The 21,543-nt window shown below is 51.4% G+C and overlaps 1 protein-coding gene across 4 annotated transcripts in view; it reads left to right on the plus strand.

Moving 5' to 3' along the window:
- The first annotated feature begins 945 nt into the window (after positions 1–945).
- SEZ6 (seizure related 6 homolog) overlaps positions 946–21,543 on the plus strand; it is a 34,867-nt gene continuing 14,269 nt past the window's right edge. For 2 of the 4 annotated variants that reach the window (XM_039355186.1, XM_039355187.1), the window contains exons 1-8: positions 946–1,586; positions 4,290–4,426; positions 11,398–11,590; positions 17,268–17,453; positions 17,551–17,719; positions 18,983–19,149; positions 19,677–19,871; positions 21,109–21,247. In XM_039355186.1, coding sequence (XP_039211120.1) covers positions 1,070–1,586; positions 4,290–4,426; positions 11,398–11,590; positions 17,268–17,453; positions 17,551–17,719; positions 18,983–19,149; positions 19,677–19,871; positions 21,109–21,247 — 1,703 coding nt within the window. In that variant the 5' untranslated portion in view covers positions 946–1,069. The remainder of the gene's footprint in view (positions 1,587–4,289; positions 4,427–11,397; positions 11,591–17,267; positions 17,454–17,550; positions 17,720–18,982; positions 19,150–19,676; positions 19,872–21,108; positions 21,248–21,543) is intronic. The other 2 variants (XM_039355184.1, XM_039355185.1) reach the window with 1 other exon arrangement.

Genomic DNA, 21,543 nt, shown 5'->3' on the forward strand with positions numbered 1-21,543 from the left:
CAGAGCTCCACCAGAGAAGGAGGCCAGCCCCCCAGGGAGGCATTTTGGATGGCTCATTACCGGCTAATGAAAGCAGTTTAGCATTTAGCTTAACGTCTCTAAATGGTGCACGACTTAGTTGCAGATAATGTGAATTGAAGAAACGGGGGTGGGGGGGGCTGTTGTAAAACCGCTTGGCTGCAGTAGCACGTGGTAGAACATGTTTTCGGCCTGGCCTTTAAGAGGAGGCTTTGGGGCATGTGCAGAGATCATTTCTGGGGTGGCTTTTTGGAAAGAAGAGATGCTATCTTGCAAACCTTAACACCGTTTTTTCAATCCTGGCCATTTTAAGCAGGGTGGACTTCCAGAATTCTCCAGCCTGCATGCTTTAAGAGGGGAGGACTTCCACTCCCAGAATCCCCCAGGCGGCTTGTTGAAGCCCACTTCTCTTAAAGCGTTCTGGCTGGGGAATTCTGGGAAGCAGAACCACAAAGGGCCCTTTCATTCCTTCGGCTGCTTACTTTTTCAATTCATTAATTCACTTTCTACACCGCCCATCTTCACAGTCCCAGAAATCCTGTGCACCTCTAGGGCAGGGGTCTTCCAACTTGGCCCTTTGAGGACTGGTGGACTTCAACTCCCAGAATTCCTCAGCCAGGATGCTTTAAGACAGGGGTCTTCTAACTTGGCCCTTTGAGGACTTGTGGACTTCAACTCCCAGAATTCCTCAGCCAGGATGCTTTAAGACAAGGGTCTTCCGACTTGTGGACTTCAACACCCAGAATTCCTCAGCCAGGATGCTTTAAGGCGGGTCTTGCAACTTGGCCCTTTGGTGACTTGTGGACTTCAACTCCCAGAATTCCTCAGCCGGCAACACCGACTGAGGAATTCTGGGAGTTGAAGTCCACAAGTCATCAAAGTGCCGTTTGAAGACTCCTGCTTGTGGACTTATTCCCAGAATTCCTCAGCCAGTGTTCCTGGCTGAGGAATTCTGGGAGTTGACGTCCACAAGTCCTAAAAGGGCCAAGTTGGAAGACCCCTTGCTCTAGGGGCGACGGAACCCTGCTCGCGGCCCCAGAGGCTGGACTGGATGGCCTCTGGGAGGCCCCCTTCGCCTTCCCCGGCTCCGCTCACCGCCCTCTCCGTCTCCTCTTTTCCCTCCTCTGCAGGCTTCTCCCACGAGGACTTCCAGGCGGCCGGCAGCTCCGAGGCCGAACGGACGGCGCCCCCCACCCGCGACCTGCCGGCGCGCGAAGCCCCCTTCTCCACCACGGCGCCCACCCTGAAGCTGCTCAACCACCACCCGTTGCTGGAGGGCTTTTTCCCTGAGGAGCCCCCGCCCAGGGAGGGCTCGCAGCCCGCGCCCCTCCTCGCCTGGGCGCCCCCCCGCCGCCCGCCCGCCCCGGGGCCCGCCGCGACCCCCACTCCGACGGCGGCGTCTCCAACCTCGGAGCCCGCGGGCGCCGTTAACCCTCGTGACCGGCAGGCGGCGCACATCTCCCCCGGCTCCTCGGGGGTCGCGGGGGTCGCGCTCTCCAGCCCCAGGGACCGCTCCCCGGGGGCCACGTCGCGCAGGGGGCCTGAGACCACCGCTGCACCTGTGGCAGGTAAGGGAGCGGAAAGGGGGCATCCCGGAGATCCAGCGTGCGGGTGTGGAGATTCAGCAGCCATGACTCAGGTTATGGGGGGGGGGGTTTGCGGGAGCCCCCAGCCCCAGGAGGCTGCAAGGAATCTGGGTCTGCTCAAGAGGCAGGGGGTAAAAAGAGGAGGGTCCAGGTAGGCAGAGGGGGGGACTGGCAGATCTGTAGACAAAGTTCCCAAGTTCAGCTGGTGCAAAGGAATCCCGCATTGGGCGGGGGGGGGGGCTGCAGGATTGGGGAAGAATATTTCAGTATTTGAGGGGCTGCCCCAAAGAAGAGGGGGTTCCACCTATTCTCCAAAGCCCCCTGAAGGCCAGGACAAGAAGCAATGGATGGAAACCAATCCAGGAGAGAAGCAACCTGGAATTAAGGAAAAACTTCCTAACAGGGAGGACAGTTAACCAGTGGAACAGCTGGCCACCAGAAGCTGAAAGCACTGGAGGTTTTTAAGAACAGTCACTTGTCTGAAGCGGTCTAGACTGGGCAGGGATAGGCAACCTTGGCTCTTTTATGACTCGTGGACTTCAACTCCCAGAATTCCTGAGCCAGCATGGGGGAACTATGGCCCCTTCATGACTTGTGGACTTCAACTCCCAGAATTCCTGAGCCAGCATGGGGGAACTATGGCCCCCTTTATAACTTGTGGACTTCAACTCCCAGAATTCCTGAGCCAGCATGGGGGAACTATGGCCCATTCATGACTCGTGGACTTCAACTCCCAGAATTCCTGAGCCATCATGAGGGAAACTTTGGCCCCTTCATGACTGGTGGACTTCAACTCCCAGAATTCCTGAGCAGCATGGGATAAACTATGGCTCCCTTCATGACTTCTGGACTTCAACTCCCAGAATTCCTGAGCCAGCATGGGGGAACTATGGCCCCCTTCATGACTCTGGACTTCAACTCCCAGAATTCCTGAGCCAGCATAGCTCAGCATGGAAACCTCTCCCTTTCCCCTCAGCACGGCTGGCTCAGGAATTCTGGGAGTTGGTCCACATAAAAGAGCCAAGGTTGCCCACCCCTGGTCTAGGGTCTCCTGCTTGAGCAGGGGGTTGGGCTAGATGACCTCCAAGGAGCTCTTCCGATTGAAAAAAAGTTCCTGTTTCTTATTCCTGAGCAGTGAAAGATCTGGAACGGGGGCGTCCATCTTTAAGGGGTGCTGGCTGGGGAATCCTGGGAGTTGAAGTCCACAGGTCTTCCAAGTTGCCAAGGTTGGATACCCCTGCAATTTTCCCTCGGAGCAAATCCTCCTTCTAGCAGAGGGCAGAGGCCCCCTCCCCTCTTATTCCTGGAGGGTCTGCTGCTCTGAGCCCCCTCTAAAAGGGAGGCCTCCCCCCGCACCAGCCCTTGAGGGGATGTTCCGAGGGGGGGTCAATATTTTTCATTTGAGGCAGTAAAGCTGCTCAGATGGAAAATCCAATTTTGGATCCTTGGCGACATCCCCGTGGCTCTCTCTCGGTTCCACATGGAGACTCCGTCTACCGAAGAACAGTGTGCAGGCGAGGGGGAGGAAGGGGGGGGGACAAACCTGGGCCTCGGCTGCAGGGGGGAGGAAGGAAGGGAGCAGGGGGCATAGCCCCTCCCGCTCTCCACAAGTTGAGAGCGACCAATGGATGGAATAGTTTGTTTCCAGGAGATGTGGGTGCTCCACTTCAAAAACAGACTGGACAGCCATTTGATCTGAATAGTATAAAGACTCCTTCCTTGAGCAGGGGGGTGGAGTAGATGACCTCTGAGGTCCTTTCTTATCCTGTGATTCCATGATTTAGGAAGGGAGAGGAAAGGGGGGGAAGGAAGGAAGGGAGGGGGGGAGGGAGGGAGGGAACAAGAGAAGAAGGTGAAGGGAAGGATAAAGGGAGGGAGGGAGGGAGGGAGGGAGGGAGGGAGGAAGGAAGGAAGGAAGGAAGGAAGGAAGGAAAGGCGGGAAGGAGGGAGGGAGGGAAGGAAAGAAGAGGAAGGGAACAAGAGAAGAAGGGGAAGAGGAAGGATGGAGAGAAGAAGGAAGGAAGGAAAAAAAGAAAGAAAAAAAGAAAGAAAGAAAGAGAAATATGAAAGGGAGGGAAGGAGGGGGGAGGGGGAGGGAGGAAATAAGAGATTAACAGAGAGACAAGGAGACAGAGAAAGAGGGAGAGAGAAAGAAATGGAGGGAAAGAAGGAAGAGAGAGAGAGACAGAAAGAAAGAGAAAGAAAGAAAAGAAAGAAAAACAAAGAGGGAAAGAAACAAAGAAAGAAAGAAAGAAAGAGAAAGAAAGAAAGAAAGAAAGAAAGAAAGAAAGAAAGAAAGAAAGAAAGAAAGAAAAACATGGGTAGAAGCTCCTTAGAGGGAAATCCAACATGGAATTGAGGAGGAATTTCCCGACAGTGAGAACCGTCAATGGAATAGTTTGCCTGCTGGAGTTGTGGAGGCTCCATGCTCTTGGCCTTCCTTTGTCTGCGATGGCGTAAGGACTCTATGCTTTAGCCAGGGGGCTGGACTAGAAGACCTCCAAGGTCCCTTCCAGCTCTGTTCTGATTGATTGATTGATTGAAAAGCTTGATTTTCCTATGCAGCAAGGTCGATCTACGTAACATCTGTCTTAGAAGACTTCGGAGGTCCTTCCGACTCGGTTATTCCGTGAAGCTTCTAAGGGCCTCTTCCTCCCTCCCACCCTCTTGACTCCCCCCGCCCAGGGCCCTGCTGCTGGAACCTGACCGGACCTCGGGGCGCCCTGGCATCTCCGCTGCCCAGCAACACCCCCTACGAGAACGGCTGGCTGGAGTGCGCCTACACCATCTCGGTCTATCCTGGTTACGGCGTGGAGATCCGGGTGAGTGACCCCCAGCGGGAGGAAGGGCTGTGTGCCCAGCTGGCTTTGGGAGGGTGGAGCTGGCCCCCCTTGGCTCAACCTTCAGAAGGGGTCTGGGGTCGGTGGGGGGCTCCCCAGCTTTGGAGGGCTCCGGGGGGGGGGGCAGGGGCAAACTCCAGACTGGGCAAGAGCCAATCAGAGAGCACCGAGTGGGGGGGCCTTTATTAGCAACCCCCTTTGCAGGTAATCCTCGACTTTCAATCATTCCTTTGGCCACTGTTCAAATTTAGAGGAAGTCCTTGGCTTACGCCCACAACCGAGATGAGAATCTCTGTCGCTAAGCAAGGCGCCAGGTTAAATGTGCCCACTCTGACAACCACTTTTGCTACAGTTGTTCAGCAAATCCTTCCGATTGTGAAGTGAACCTAGCCCAGTGCTTATCAAGCTGAGCCACTTTAAGACAGTGGACCTCAACTCCCAGAATTCCCCAGGCAACTGGTAGCGCATGGTCAAAAGTGGAGGTGTCCAACCTTGGCTACTTTAAGACTGTGGACCTCAACTCCCAGAATTCCCCAGGCAGCCATGCCGGCTGGGGAATTCTGGGAGTTGCAGTCCACACGTCTTTACGTATCCAAGGAGGAGAAAGACTGCTCTAACCATTAGTGCAGCCTCCCCTTCCTCACATTCCAAGTCCCAGCAGTCACTACAGCCACTTCCAGGTATGTGAGGCTGTGATTGGTTGCTGTGGGTGTAAAGGGGGAGTTTCCCTTTTTTCCCGCCTTTTTTTCTTCTGAGAGCTCTGCATACTGTTAAGATTTACCTCACGATGTTCCTGCGTTCCTGACTATCTTGTCTGCCATGAATGTAGATGTGAAATATATTTATTTATATAAAACTACAAGTTTGTGTCAGTGTCTCTGACTTCATTTGGACACCTGGCTGCACCATTCCCTGACCAACTCCCAGAATTCCCAGCCAATCGGCATAGGGCAGGGGTCTTCCAACTTGGCCCTTTGATGACTTGTGGACTTCAACTCCCAGAATTCCTGGCTGGGGAATTCTGGGAGTTGCAATCCACACGTCTTAAGGTATCCAAGGAGGAGAAAGACTGCTCTAACCATTAGCGCCGCCTCCCCTTCCTCACATTCCAAGCTTGCAGATGCCCACCGCAAGGCCGGGCCCATCCGCACCCACCCGTGGGCACCGTGTTGGAGAAGGCCAGATGTTCCTTTCAGGATGTGGCCGTGCGCCTGGCATGCACTAACAAATTTGTGGTTGGCTGACAACCACCGTTGCCTTTGTTCGCCGCACGTGCCGGGAATGGCGGGCGGCAGCTTCGCAGCTCAAGGCTGTTTACGTTCCTAATGACAAGCAATGATGTGTCATTATGCCAGCGTGCAAATACACACAGAGCGAAGAAGAGGCTGAGTTTTTCTGCTCCGGAAGCTGGTGTGGGGAGGGCATCGGCGGCAGCAAAGCTGAAGGGCAAACAAACCGAGATGGGGGCAGTCAAGCCGTGCCCCTCGATACGGGTTATGGCTCCCGTTTTGCTTATTGGACGATCCCCCTTGCAAAATGTGCAGTTTGTCTGCCCTTTCTTGGGGAGAAGCTTGCTCTCTTGAGCGTTAGGATCCAGTGGTGAAAGCACGAGAAACTAGGAGACAGTGAGTTCCAGTCCCATCTTAAATAGGAAAGCTAGCTGGTTGACTCTGGACACATCACCAGGAGATGGTGAATTCTAGTTCTGCCTTAGGAATCAAAGCCGGCTGGGTGACTTTGGCCCAATCACCAGGAGATTGTGAGTTCTAGTCCTGCCTTAGGCATGAAGACCAGCTGGGTGACTTTGGCCCAATCACCAGGAGACTGGGAGTTCTAGTCCGGCCTTAGGCATGAAAGCCATCTGGGTGACTTTGGCCCAATCACCAGGAAACTGGGAGTTCTAGTCTTGCCTTAGGCATGAAACTAGCTGGGTGACTTTGGCCCAATTACCAGGAGACTGGGAGTTCTAGTCCTGCCTTAAGCATGAAAACCAGCTGGGTGACTTTGGCCCAATCACCAGAAGATTGTGAGTTCTAGTCCTGCCTTAGGCATGAAACTAGCTGGGTGACTTTGGCCCAATCACCAGGAGATTGTGAGTTCTAGTTCTGCCTTAGGCATGAAGGCCAGCTGGGTGACTTTGGGCCAATCACCAGGAGACTGGGAGTTCTAGTCCCGCCTTAGGCATGAAACTAGCTGGGTGACTTTGGCCCAATCACCAGGAGATTGTGAGTTCTAGTCCGGCCTTAGGCGTGAAAGCCAGCTAGGTGACTTTGAGCCAGTTCCTTTCCTTCACTCCAACCTACCTCATGGGGTTGTTGTTGTTGTTGTTGTGGGGAAAATCGGCGGAGGAAGGAGTTTGAACTACCTCGGTCTCCTTGAGTGATTTATAAAAAATAATCAAGCCAGGAGAAAAATGAAATAAATAAGAATAAGTACCCCAGAGAAAACAGGCAGGCTTCTGCCACGGAGATGGTAAAGCGGCAGAAGTCAAGGCGGAGGAAGACGCAGAGCCACGGGGAATGCCAGCCACGGAACGTGAGCCACGGAAAGGAGGACCTTCCTTGCTGGATTTAGACATTTTTAAGGGGTTTTCTTTTTTTTAATAGGGGCAAAATTCGAGGGTTTGGGGCTGTTCCATCGCTCAGCAGCTGAACCAGAGGCCCTTAGCGGGCGGGCGGGGGGGGGTGCTGGAGTGAGAAACAACTGGGGTGGGGGGGCGGCAGGGATGCTGGGCGCTCCGTTGCAAAGGGATGTCTTCCCAGCATCTGAATGAGAAGCTACAAAGGCAGCTTTCCAAGACGCAGCCAGGCGTGCCAGCCCCGGCAACGCAGCGAAGCAAATGTCAAATCGATTGCGATGGCATTTGGCCGACATTTCAACAATACCTGCTCCCCCTCCCAGCTGGGCTCCTGGGGCATCATTAGCTCGCCTGGAGCCGAGGAGCCCTGGGACACCCCCCCCCCCTTCCAAAGCTGCACGCCTTGCCTCTGGCCAGGGGCACCGAGGACAAAGAGGAAGGGTGTAAAATACGAGGAAACAGTCGGTGGAGGGGGGTGGGTGGAAGGAGTCCCTGGCTGAGATTTCTCGGAGTGTGTGTCCAGGGGTTTGTCAGAGGCCGAAGCAGTTAGCGGGGGGGGGGGGAGGAAGGAAGGAAGGAAGGAGAAAAAGGGACAAAGAGGAGAGGGAGTGAGAGAGGGAAGGAAGGAAGGAAATAAGGGGAGAAGGGGACAAAGAGGAGAAGGAAGGAAGGAAGGAAGGAAGGAAGGAAGGAAGGAAGGAAGGAAGGAAGGAAGGAAGAAAGAATGGAAGGAAGGAAAGGAAGGAAGGGGACAAAGGGAGGGAGGGAGAGAGGAGGGAAGGAAGGAAATAAGGGGAGAAGGGGACAAAGAGGAGAAGGAAGGAAGGAAGGAAGGAAGGAAGGAAGGAAAGGAAGGAAGGAAGGAAGGAAGGAAGGAAGGAAGGAAGGAAGGAAGGGGACAAAGGGAGGGAGGGAGAGAGGAGGGAAGGAAAGAAGGAAGGGGAGAAGGGGACAAAGGAGAAGGAAGGAAGGAGAGAAAGGATTAAAGAGGGAGGAAAGGAAGGAAGGACAAAGGAGGGGGAGGGAGGGAGAGAGGGAAGGAAGGAAGGGGAGAAGGGGACAAAAAGAAGGAAGGAGGATCAAAGAGGGAGGGAAGGAAGGAAGGAGAGGGACAAAGGAGAGGGAGGGAGGGAGAGAAAGGATCAAGGAGGGAAGGAAGGAGAGAAAGGGACAAAGGAGAGGGAGGGAAGGAAGGAAGAAAAGATGAGAGGGAAGGAAGGGAGAAAAAGGAACAAAGGAGAGGGAAGGGAGGGAGGGAGGAAGAAAAGAATGAGAGGGACAAAGGAGAAGGGAGGAAGGAAGGAAGAGAAAGGGACAAAGGAGAGGGAGGGAGAAGGAAGGAAGGGGAGAAGGGGACAGAGGAGAGGGAAGGAAGGAGAGAAAGGATCAAAGAGAGAGGGAAGGAAGGAGAGAAAGGGACAAAGGAGAGAGGGAAGGAAGGAAGGAAGAGAAGGACAAGGAAGAGGGAGGGAAGGAAGCATGAGAAAAAGGACAAAGGAGAGGGAAGGAAAGGAAAGGAAGGAGGGAGAAACGAGAGGGACAAAGGGAAGGAAGGAAGGAAGGAGAGAAGGGGACAAAAGGGAGACAGGAGAGGGAGGGAGGAAAGGGAGGAAGGAAGAGAAGGGGACAAAGAGGAGAGGGAGGGAGGAAAGGAGGAAGGAAGGAAAGGAGGAAGGAAGGAAGGAGAGAGGGACAGAGAGGAGAGGGAAGGAAGGAAGGAGAGAAAGGGACAAAGGAGAGGAAAGGAAGGAGGGAAGAGCTCCTCAGAGGGAGATCCTAGCTGGAATTTATAAGAAATTTCCTGACAGTTGAGATTACCGTAATTGTTCTCAATCAAGGGAACAGCTTCTCTCCAGACGTTCTGGGTGCTCCATCGCTGGAGGATTTCCAGAAGAGACTGGACAGCCCCTTGTCTGGAGTGGTATAAGGTCTCCTGCTGGAGCAGGGGGTTGGACTAGAAGACCTCCAAGGTCCCTTCCAGCTCTGTCGATCTATTATCCTCTCTCTTCGCTCTCCCTTGCCACCTGTCTGCCGGTTTCTCTCCCTCCCCCCCCCCAGATCTCTGGCACCTTTGATGTAATTAGGGAAAGAGGTTTGCTGCTTTGGCCGTTTATCACCAAGCCGTGCCATTTAATTACCGTAATTAATATACAATCGCTGGATTAATGAGAGACAGTCGGAGAGGCTCCTTGATCAAGATCAACTGAGCGGGAGGAATAAGGGCTTGGCTGGAGCCCAGGAGGAGGCGGAGAGGCGGCTCGGAGCTGCCTGGCAAGGCCTGCCAAGGACCCTCCCTCACAAAGCTGCACCCTTTGCTCAGACCAAAGACTTGTGTTGTGTTGCAAAGCTCTGCTGGCCCAGGGTGGGACATGCCAAGGCTCCCATTGATCACTTCTAAGTCATCTTTCGTCTGGATTGTTCTACGCTGATTCTACTCCAACTTAACAAAGTATGTTCTGTTCTATTCATTCTGAATTCTCTTCTCTTCTACTCTATTCTCCTCTCCTCTCCTCTTCTATTCTATATTCTCTTCTCTTCTATATTCTCTTCTCTTCTATATTCTCTTCTATATTCTTTTCTCTTCTCTTCTACTCTGTTCTATATTCTCTTCTCTTCTATGCTATTCTATATTCTCCTCTTCTCTTCTACTCTATTCTACATTCTCTTCTCCTCTTCTCTTCTCTTCTATTCTATTCTATATTCTCTTTTCTCTTCTATTCTATATCTCTTCTATTCTATATTCTCTTCTATATTCTCTTCTCTTCTACTCTGTTCTATATTCTCTTCTCTTCTATGCTATTCTATATTCTCCTCTCTTCTACTCTATTCTATATTCTATTCTATATTCTCTTCTCTTCTATATTCTCTTCTATTTATTCTGTTTTCTCTTCTATATTTTCTTCTATTCTATATTCTCTTCTCTTCTACTCTATTCTATATTCTCTTCTCTTCTACTCTATTCTATATTCTCTTCTCTTCTACATTCTCTTCTATTCTACTCTATTCTATATTGTCTTCTCTTCTATTCTGTATTCTCTTCTCTTCCATTCTCTTCTCTTCTCTTCTCTTCCATTCTATTCTATTCTATTCTATTCTATTCTATTCTATTCTATTCTATTCTATTGGAAGGGACCAACAGAGGCTTTCTAGTCCAGCCCCCTGCTCAAGCAGGAAACCTTATACCATTTCAGACAACTGGCTGTCCTGTCTCTTAATAAAAACCTCCAATGTTGGAGCACCCACACTTTCTGGGGGCCAGCTGTTCCACCGGTTAATTATTCCCACTCTCAGGAAATTCCTCCTTAGTTCCAGGTTGCTTCTATCCTTGATGGGTTTCCATTTGTTGCTTCTTGTCATTTTGGAGAATAGCTTGACTCCCTCTTCTTTGGGGCAGCCCCTCAGATACTGGAATACTGCTATCATGTCACCCCTCGTCCCTCTCTTCCTTAGACATTCCCCATTGGAATGTCTGGAAGGGAAGGGAAGAGAATGTAGAATAGAATAGAATAGAATAGAATAGAATAGAATAGAATAGAATAGAATAGAATAGAATAGAATAGAATAGAATAAGGAATAGAAAAGAATAGAATAGAATAGAATAGAATAGAATAGAATAGAATAGAATAGAAAATAGAATAGAATAGAATAGAATAAGGAATAGAATAGAATAGAATAGAATAGAATAGAATAGAATAGAATAGAAAATAGAATAGAATAGAATAGAATAGAGAATAGAATAGAATAGAATAGAATAAAATAGAATAAGGAATAGAATAGAATGGAATAGAATAGAATAGAATAGAAAATAGAATAGAATAGAATAGAATAGAATAGAATAGAATAGAATAAGGAATAGAATAGAATAAAATAGAATAGAATAGAATAGAATAGAATAGAATAGAATAGAATAGAATAGAATAAGGAATAGAATAAGGAATAGAATAGAATAGAATAGAATAGAATAGAATAGAATAGAATAGAATAGAATACTTTATTTGGCCAAGTGTGGTTAGACACACAAGGAATGTCTCTTTGGTGCAAAAGCTCTTAGTGTACATGTAAAACAGCAGAGTAATAATAATCATAATAATGATACTCAGAAGGTGGTGGGACAGATGAGAAGGATAATAACAATATAGCCCTACCATAAAGGCTGCCTTACTATTTTTACCTCTCGGTTGCTCTCCTCTACACTCTTTCTAGATCTGGATTGGTCGTAAGTCGAGGACTAACTGTACAGAATTCTTTCAAGGACAGAAGTAGGGAATTGGTGTTCCTGATGGGACCTGCCCTGTCCCGCTGTCTGCCCCCCTTTGCCAGTCCCCAAGTTGGAGTGGGTGCCCCATGACGCTTCTCTCTTCCCCCCCCCCCGCAGGTGCAGAACATCAGCCTTGCGGAAGGCGAGACAATCACCGTGGAGACCCTCGGCAGCCTGGAGCCCCTTCCCTTGGCCAATGAGTCCTTCCTGATGCGTGGTCAGGTGGTCCGTGGCCCCACCAATCAGGTGCTGGTCCGGTTCCAGAGCCCCTCCCCTGCCAACCCGGGGACCTTCCATTTCCACTTTGAAGGTAAGTGTCCCGCAGGGATGACGTTGAAGGACACTGGGGAGATGGAGGGCTTTTGGACAGAACTCAGGAAGGGTTGACCTTCAATCAGAACTCAGCTGGAAGGGACCTTGGAGGTCTTCCAGTCCAGCCCTCTGCTCAAACAGGAGACTCTGCACCACCCCAGACAGGTAGCTGCCAATCTCTTCTTCAAAATCTCCAGTGATGGAGCAGCCACAACGTCTGGAGGCAAGGTGTTCCACTGTATTCTGACTCTGATATAAAAACGCTTTCTTTTAAATCCAGTCAGATAGATAACTCAAAAGAAAAGATCTTATAATAAACAAAAAATATATTTATTAGAAAGATTATTTGCATTCACGCTGCGGCTGATACTCCTGGAAAATACATCCTTTGTCCATTTCTTTAGACCATTTCTTTAGGTAAAAGTATGATGCTCTTCCATGCCATCTTTATAACGGCTCAGGCTTGTGTGACCTTCCACCGCCCATGCTTCTTACAGACAAAGAGATTCCCATGTGGTTTGTGTCCAGGAAGTCTCCCAATGACCTTTTTGACTCCTCCCACTGACCCCTCAACATACCTAGCATTTAACCCAGTAACTGCCAGACACTCCAACACACTGATACCTGCTCTCTAGTTAGGGCTACACCCACGTGTCACCTATCCTCCGTGAGCTGCACTGGCTTCCTGTGGGTCTCCGGATGCAATTCAAGGTGTTGGTTATCACCTTTAAAGCCCTTCATAGCATAGGACCAGGTTACTTACAGGACCGCATACTGCCACATAGTTCCCAGAGACCGGTGAGGTCCCACAGATTGGGCCCCCTTCAGGTTCCGTCGGCCAGACGATGTCGGCCGGCGGGCCCTCGGGGACGGGCCTTTTCTGTGGTGGCTCCGACCTGGTGGAATCAACTTCCCCCCGAGATTCGAACTACTCCCACCTTGCCGGCCTTTAAGAAAGCCATTAAAACTCTCCTGTTCCAGCAGGCCTGGGGTTGATGTCCCGGGGAGGCTGGGATACAACTGGACACGCTGTATGAATGCACTTATTTTATTGTTTTATCGTTATATTTATTGTTTTAATTTTGTACGCCGCCCTGAGTCCCTAGGGATTGGGCGGCATATAAATTTTATTAATAAAATAAATAAATAAATAAATATACATTCCAGAATACACTGGTTCATTGTCCTCACTGTTGGGAAGTTTCTCCTTAATTCCAGGTTGCTTCTCTCCTTGATTAGTTTCTTGTCCTGCCTTCAGGGGCTTTGGAGAATAGTTTGACCCCCCCTCTTTTTGGGGGCAGCCCCTCAAATGCTGGAATACTGCTGTCATGTCACCCCTAGTCCTTCTTTTCTTTAGATTGTTGTTGTTGTTAGTTGCGAAGTCGTGTCCGACCCATCGCGACCCCACGGACAACGTTCCTCCAGGCCTTCCTGTCCTCTACCATCTTCTGGAGTCCATTTAAGCTCACGCCTCCTGCTTCAGTGACTCCCATCTAGCCATCTCATTCTCTGTCGTCCCGTTCTTCTATTGCCCTCAATCTTTCTTTAGACTGGCTGTACCCAATTCCTGCCACCGTTCTTCATAGGTTTTTGTCTCCAGGCCTTTGATCATCTTAGTTGCTCTTCTTTGCATTTTTTTCCCCAGAGTCTCAACATCTTTTTTACATGGTGGCGAGCAAAACTGGACTCAGTATTCCAAGTGTGGCCTTACCAAAGTCTTGTAGAGTGGTATTAACACTTCACGTGATTCTGATTCTATGCAGTCCTAGGCTGCATGAACAGAGGGATAGAATCAAGATCACGGGAAGAGTTAATACCACTTTACAAGGCCTTGATAAGGCGACACTTGGAACACGGCATCCATTTTTGGTCACCACGATGTAAGAAAAGATGTTGAGACTCTAGAAAGAGTACAGAGAAGAGCAACAAAGAGGATTAGGGGACTGGAGGCTAAAGCATAGAAGGAATACAGGGCGTCCTCAACGCACAGCTATTCATTTAGTGACCATTTGAAGTTACAACGGCACTGAAAAAGCAACCTACGACCGCGTTCAGAATTCAGACGCAAGGCACCTGACTCGTACTTACGACGATTGCAGTGTTCCAGGGTTCCTCTTTTGGGACCGTCTGACAAGCGAAGTCAGTGAGCAAGTCAGATTCACTTAACAACCGTGTGACTGGCTCAACAAGGGCAGAGATTCCCTAAGCAGCTGTGTGGCGAGGACAGTCGTAAAACGGGGCAAAATCCATCTCACGATTGTCTGGTTTAGCAACAGAAAGTTAGGACTCCGTTGTGGATGTAAGTCAAGGGCCACCGGTGGGGTCAGAGAAGGGCAGCCAAGCACATGCTTCAATGCACCGGCAGGGCCCCCAATGCTCCGTTGCCATGTGCACACACACCCCTCCCTACAACAGCAGCTATTGGGGTGCCACGATGCCAGGATTTTCCCTTGCAGCTGTAGAGCAATTAGCTAATTGGAAGCTTGCTAATCGCTGCAGGAGCTAATCGCTGACACTGCCAGGTTAAAGCGGGCACCTCTGAAGAAGCAACGTCTAATGAGGAGGTAATTGGCCCCAACAATTAACACAATTTGCACAGAGCGGGGGCGGGAAGCGGGGAGGACAGCTGTCACCGTACCTGCCTACACATAGCGTTTGCCGGAGCTTCCCTGCCATCCCATCATCCCAGGTACAGAGGCTTCCTGGTTCGCCCTGCTTGCAAAGAGAGCGGTCGAGTTCACACAATCCTAATCCTCGTGTTGGACAAGCGTGTTCGTCAAGGCCAGGATCCCCATCCTGGTGTCTTACCAGATAGGATGCATTAGAAACCCCATCCTCCCCAGCCAGCAGGGTAGATCAGTGGTCGCCTACCTATTAATACCACTTTACAAGGCCTTGGTAAGGCCACGTTGGAATGCTGCATCCAGTTTTGGTCACCACAATGTAAAAAAGATGCTGAGACTCTAGAAAGAGTACAGAGAAGAGCAACAAAGATGATTAGGGGACTGGAGGCTAAAACATATAAGGAACGGTTGCTGGAATTGGGAATGTCTAGTCTAACGAAGAGAAGGGCGAGGAGGCACATGATAGCAGTGTTCCAGTATCTCAGGGGCTGCCCCAAAGAAGAGGGAGTCAAGCTATTCCCCAAAGCGCCTGAAGGCAGGACAAGAAGCAATGGGTGGAAACCAATCAAGGAGAGAAGCAACCTGGAACTAAGGAGAAACTTCCTGACAGTGAGAACAATTAACCAGTGGAACCACCTGCCTCCAGAAACTGTGAATGCTCCAACATTGGAAGTTTTTAAGAAGAGACTGGACAGCCATTTGTCTGAAATGGTATAGCGTTTCCTGCCTGAGCAGGGGGTTGGACCAGATGACCTCCAAGATCCCTTCCAACTTTATTATTATTATTATTATTATTATTTCTAGTTTGGCGGCCTGGTAGAGGGGGAGAGAGGGGAGGGTTCCATGCCAGTGGCAGGCACATGCGCATGCACAGCTCCATTTGCACAAGAAGCAGGCGTAACACACGCTGTTCACACAAAACGGAACGGCGTGCAAGTTTAGCTGCACACGTGCACCGTGTGCCCTTGCCCACTGCTTGCATGGCTTGGTTTCTTGCTGCAGTTGTAAAGTGAATCACCGCAGAGGTTAAGGTAGTAGCACGGTCATTAAGTGGATCTGGATTCCCCCCTTGACTTTGCTCATCAGGTCGTAAAAGGGGATCATGTGAGCCCAGCATATTGTGACTGTCATAAAGACGAGCCAGTTGATAAACAACTGTACTGCGACCGTCATAAAGATGAGTCAGCTGTCAAATGTCTGTATTACGACCGTCATAAATACGAGTCAGCTGCCAAATGTCTGTACGACTGTCATAAATATGAGTCAGCTGCCAAATGTCTGTACTACGACCGTCATAAATACGAGTCAGCTGCCAAGCATCTGTACTGCGACCATCATAAATACAAGGCAGCTGATAAACATCTGTACTGCACCTGTCATAAATACGAGTCAGCTGTCAAATGTCTGTAGTACGACCGTCATAAATACGAGTCAGCTGCCAAATGTCTGTACTACAACTGTCATAAATATGAGTCAGTTGCCAAAGGTCTGTACTACGACCGTCATAAATATGAGTCAGTTGCCAAAGGTCTGTACTACGACCGTCATAAATATGAGTCAGCTGCCAAGCATCTGTACTGCGATCATCATAAATACGAGCAATCTGATAAACATCTGTACTGCACCCGTCATAAATACGAGCCAGCTGCCAAGCGTCTGAATTTTGATCACGTGACCGCAGTGATGTGCAATGGTGATAAGTGTGAAAAACGGTCAAAAGTGCCTTTTTTCACTGCTGTTGTAACTTCGAAGGTCACTAAATGAACTGACACCACCAGCTTCTGGGGGGGGGGATATTTTTGTCTGAAAAAAGAGTCTCCCACCATCACCGGCAAGCCGGGCCAATGGAAAGGCAGGATCAGAGGGGCTCCTGTGGTTGTTAAGGCAACAAGCCCCTGCAAATGGCACCGGGAGAATGGCAAAAATTGTATCATCTGGGATTATAGCTTCAAATGGGAAAATTGCAGGAAGTCCGAGGCGGCAGGCAGCAGATAAATCTCTCGACAGGCAGCAACTGCAAAGGGAAAGCCTCCTTGTGGAGTTACAGGTAGTCCTCGACGTGTGACCGCTCAAAGTTACAGTGGCCCTGGAAAAACTAACTTGGAACCACTTTCCACACAATCATTCCAGCCTCCCCGTGTCGCGTGAACCAAATTTGGAAGTTTGGGCAAACTGGCTCGCATTTACAACGGTGGCCGTGTCCTAGGGTCACGTGGTCCCCCTTTTGCGACCTGGCAGGCAAATTCACTGTCTTTAAGAAGAGACTGGACGGCCATTTGTCTGAAATGGTCTAGGGTTTCCTGCCTGAGCAGGGGGTTGGACCAGATGACCTCCAAGGTCCCTTCCAACTTTACTACTACTATTATTGTTGTTGTTGTTGTTGTTGTTGTTGTTGTTGTTGTTATTATTATTATTATTATTATTATTATTATTATTATTATTATTATCTCCCGCCCTGCCTGCCCGCAGGGCCACTGACCACCTCCAGGGCCCACTGCAGATCACCCAGGCAGCCCAGCAATGCTATGGCGGTCACGCTGTCTGCCCACACCTTGCAGCATCAGCTGTGCACAATGGAGTGTGAGGGCAGAGTCTTGTCTACGCTGCCTGGCTGCCATGTCCTTGGCTGCACTGCTCTGCGTGGGCCACGTTCAGGGGCGATTCTCCTCCAGGGGGGCTGCTGGGGAGGAGGAGGTCGCGGGGGAGGCGAGGCTGGGGCAACGGCACGTGTGCCCACGGAGAGAGCTCCGAGTGCCGCCTCTGGCACCTGTGTCACAGGTTTGCCACCGCTGCACTAAGGGAACTGACACTAAAGGGAAACAACACTAATCTTAAGTCAGTGGCCCGCAACCTTTTGAGCACCAGGGACCAGTTCCGTGGAGAGAGGACCGGAGGGGACATGGTTTTATGTGTTGCCTGCATCTCACGTATGGGGCTTTGCTTGTTTGTGCGGCCTGGTTTCTGACATGCTGTGGGCCGGTGCTGGTCCTTGACCCAGGTGTCGGGGACCCCTACAGTAAGCCACTGTCTGTATCTCTCTTCTGTGTCCAGCGTACATGCTGAGCTGTGCCTTCCCTGCGCGGCCGGCGTACGGCGACGTCTCTGTCAGCAGCACTCATCCGGGAGGCCAAGCGTGCTTCTCCTGCGTTGTGGGGTACCAGTTGGTGGGGAAGCCCTGCCTGTCATGCCTCAATGCCACCCACCCCTTCTGGAGCCGCCAGGAGCCCACCTGCGTCGGTAAGTCAGCCAGGGGTCCAGTAACAGAGCAGGGAAGGGGGCGCCACGCCGGATGTGGACCCCAACTGGCATTGCCCGTTCGGTGCTCTTCTTGCAGCGGCGTGTGGAGGGGTGATCCAGAACGCCACCACTGGGCGCGTCGTGTCGCCAGGATTCCCGGCCAACTACAGCAATAACCTCACCTGCCACTGGGTGTTGGAGGCGCCACCTGGGCAGCGGCTGCACCTGCATTTCGAAAAGGTTTCCTTAGCAGAGGATGACGACAGGTGGGTCCTCAGAGGGTGGAAGGGCAAGGATGGGGGAGCGAGGTCTTTTGTTGAGGCTGGTGAGGTTCCCCCCCCAAAAAAGAGTGTTTTGCTGGTATCTTGATTGCTTCCTCACCACAGCCCTTTGAGGGGAAAGAGAGTGCACCTTGCTAGCTGGGGAATTCTGGGAGTGGAGGTCCACCCCTCTTAAAGCAGGCTGGCTGAGGAATTCTGGGAATGGAAGCCCACCCCTCTTAAAGCATCCTGGCTGGGGGATTCTGGGAGTGGAAGTCCACTCCTCTTAAAGCAGGCTGGCTGGGGGATTCTGGGAGTGGAAACCCACCCCTCTTAAAGCAGGCTGGCTGGGGGATTCTGGGAGTGGAAGTCCACCCCTCTTAAAGCAGGATGGCTGGGGGATTCTGGGAGTGGAAGTCCACCCCTCTTAAAGCAGGAGGGCTGGGGGATTCTGGGAGTGGAAGTCCACCCCTCTTAAAGCAGGATGGGCGGGGAATTCTGGGAGCTGAACATCCATCTGAAATCTGCCAAGGTCAAGAAACCTTTTTCTAGAGGAATGGCATATCCAGTCTACAACATGGGGGTTCAACGGTCAAGACCCTCCGACAGGGCTCCTCTTTTGCCCCCTGCTGTACCCCCCCCCAGAAACAACTTTCATCCTACTCAGATTAATCCTCCCAGCACCTGATTGGGATGTCCAGAGAGGGGTGGGTAAAATAACCCGGATTTTACCCACTGCCATATACAGAGAGCCCTTGACTTACGTTTGACTTAAGCTTGTGATCGTTGGAAGTTACAAAAGCACTAAGAAAATAATAACTTACCACCTTTTCACACACTTACGACCGTTGCAGCACCCCCGTGGTCACGTGATTAACATTTGGATGCAACATCCCAGATTCAAACGATCCCTTTTTGTGACCGTCTGACTAGCCAGGTCAATGCGGAATCCAGTTTCACTTAACGACCGTGTGACGAACTTAACCACCGCAGCAATTCACTTAGTAACGGTGGCAAAAAAGATCGTAAAATTTGGGGGGAGTCACCTAAATGTCTTGCTTAGCAACGGAAATGTTGGTTTCAATTGCAGTCGTAAGTCGAGGTGTACCTTTGATCAAACTCTGCCCTGTTTTTACCGTACTGCAGCACCCGTCAAGCGAAGGGCAATCCCACGACTGGGGGGGTCCCCGTTTTGGACCCCCCCCCGTTCCCCCAAATCCTGGAGTTCTCGGGACTCCCAGAAATGAGATCTGCCCCTCTTTGTTGCAGGCTTATAATCCGTAATGGCAACAACATTGAGGCGCCTCCGGTGTACGACTCGTACGAGGTCGAGTATCTGCCTATCGAGGGGCTGGTCAGCACCAGCCGTGGTTTCTTCATCGAGTTTTCCACAGATAGTGGTGGTGTGGCCGCCGGCGTGGCCCTGCGCTATGAGGGTGAGTGGCCCAGAAGAGCTGGGGTCCCCCCCAAGGCCTTGCCAACCTGTTGCAGGGGGTTCGACTAGAACAGGGGTAGGCAACCTTGGCTGTTTTATGATTTGTGGACTTCAACTCCCAGAATTCCTGAGCCAGCCATGCTGAGGGGAAAGGGTGAGGTTTACATGCTGAGACATGCTGCCTCAGGAATTCTGGGAGTTGAAGTCTACCAGTCATGAAGGGGGCCATAGTTCCCCCATGCTGGCTCAGGAATTCTGGGAGTTGAAGTCCGCCAGTCATGAAGGGGGCCATAGTTCCCCCATGCTGGCTCAGGAATTCTGGGAGTTGAAGTCCACCAGTCATAAAAGAGCCAAGGTTGCCTAACCCTGGACTAGAAGACCTCCACGGTCCCGTCCAACTCTGTTAAACCTGTTGCCCTTCCCCGCTTCCACTGTGCTGGCTGAGGCTGATGGGAACTGTAGTCCGGGGGCCAGTCCTGCTAAAGGAAGCAGACCAAGGCCTTCTCCGCCCATTTCTGCCCTTTGCAGCCTTCCGGCCCGGCCACTGCTACGAGCCCTTCGTCAAGTACGGGAACTTCACCTCCAGCAACGGCAGCTACAAAGTGGGCACCACGGTGGAGTTTGCCTGCGAGCCCGGCTACACCCTGGAGCAAGGCTCGGTCATCATTGAGTGCGTGGACCCCGCCAACCCGCAATGGAACGAGACGGAGCCGGCCTGCCGAGGTGAGGGAGGGGGAGGGGCAGGGCTGGAGGAAGGCCCACCATTCTGGTTTGTCAGGTGCCAAAGACCCGCTGATCCGTTGCTACTCACGCCTAGGCAGGGGAGACTTCCCAACTCGTGGTCAGCACCTGCTTGGAGTTAGGAAGTGTCAGTGGAATTCAAGGATGGCTGGACTTACTTAGTTCACTTATGGCTACGCAGAGATTCTAGGCTAATGCCTCTTTTGACTCTGCCACTCCTTCTCCTACACGGCTTTCCTTCTCAATTTTTTCACTTTCACATTTTTCCTGCCTCCCTGCCTCCCTCCCATTCCTATCTTAACAAAGGGGAAGGAAAGAAGGAAGGAAAGAGGGATAGAGGGAGGGAGGAGGGTAGGAAGGAAGGGAGGGAGAGGAGAGAGGGAAGGAAGGAGGAAGGGAGGGAAGCAGGGAGGGAGTAAAGAAGGAAGGAGGGAGAGAGGGAGAAAGGTAGGAAGGGAGGGAGGGAGGGAGGGAGAGGAGTGAGAAGAGAGGGAAGGAAGGAGGGAGGGAGGGAGGGAGGGAGGGAAGGAGGGAAGGAAGGAGGGAGGAGGGAGGAAAGAAGGAAGGAAGGAGGGAGGGAGGAGGGTAGCAAGGAAGGGAGGGAGGAGAGGAAGGAGGGAAGGTGGGAAGGAGGGAGGGAGGAAAGGGTGGGAAGAAGGAAGGAAGGAGGGAGGGAGAAAGGGAGGAGGGTAGGAAGGAAGGGAGGGAGGGAGGAGAGAGGAAAGGAAGGAGGGAGGGAAGGAAGGAAGGAGGGAGAGAGGGAGGGAGGAGCGTAGGAAGGGAGGGAGAGAGAGGAGGGAGGAGAGAGGGAAGGAAGGGAAGGAAGGAGGGAGGAAGGAAAGAAGGAAGGAAGGAGGGAGAGAGGGAGGGAGGAGGGTAGGAAGGAAAGAAGGAGGGAGGGAAGGAAGGAGGGAGGGAGGAAAGAAGGAAGGAGGGAGAGAGGGAGGGAGGAGGGTAGGAAGGAAGGGAGGGAGGGAGAGAGGGATGGAAGGAGGGAGGGAGGAAAGGAAGGAAGGAAGGAAGGAAGAAAGAAAGAGAAAGAAGGAAAGGGAGGGAGGAAGGAAGGAAGGAAGGAAGGAAGGAAGGAAGGAAGGAAGGAAGGAAGGAAGGAAGGAAGGAAGGAAGGAAGGAAGGAAAGAAGGGATCGAAAAAACCAGCACTGACAAGGCTGGTAACCCAACCCAGGTGTGTGACTTGTTTCTCCCCTGTGTCCCAACAGCTGTGTGCAGTGGGGAGATCACAGATGCATCCGGAGTGGTTTTATCCCCCAACTGGCCCGAGCCGTATGGAAAAGGGCAGGACTGCATCTGGGGGGTCCACGTGGAGGAGGACAAGCGCATCATGCTGGACATACGTGTGTGAGTGGATGGCTTCTCCCTCCCCCTCTTTCGCACCCGGACCGGGCTCTCATTAAGGCGGGCAAACCAAGAGCAGGGCAGCCCAGGGCCCTCCCACACCTCAATCCTCGATTTACGACGACAACTGAGTCCAGAATTCCTCTTGCTAAGCAAGGCGGTTGTTAAGCGAGTTGCGCCTCATTTTACGACCCTATTGGCCCCGGTTGCTAAGCAAATCACTGCCGTTGTTAAGTGAATCACATCGAATAGAATAGAATAGAATAGAATTACAGAGTTGAAAAGGAGCTTGGAGGTCA

Source organism: Crotalus tigris, unplaced genomic scaffold (genome assembly GCF_016545835.1).
Source record: "Crotalus tigris isolate CLP2741 ecotype Arizona unplaced genomic scaffold, ASM1654583v1 scf7180000018618.293821, whole genome shotgun sequence".
NCBI lineage: Eukaryota > Metazoa > Chordata > Lepidosauria > Squamata > Viperidae > Crotalus > Crotalus tigris.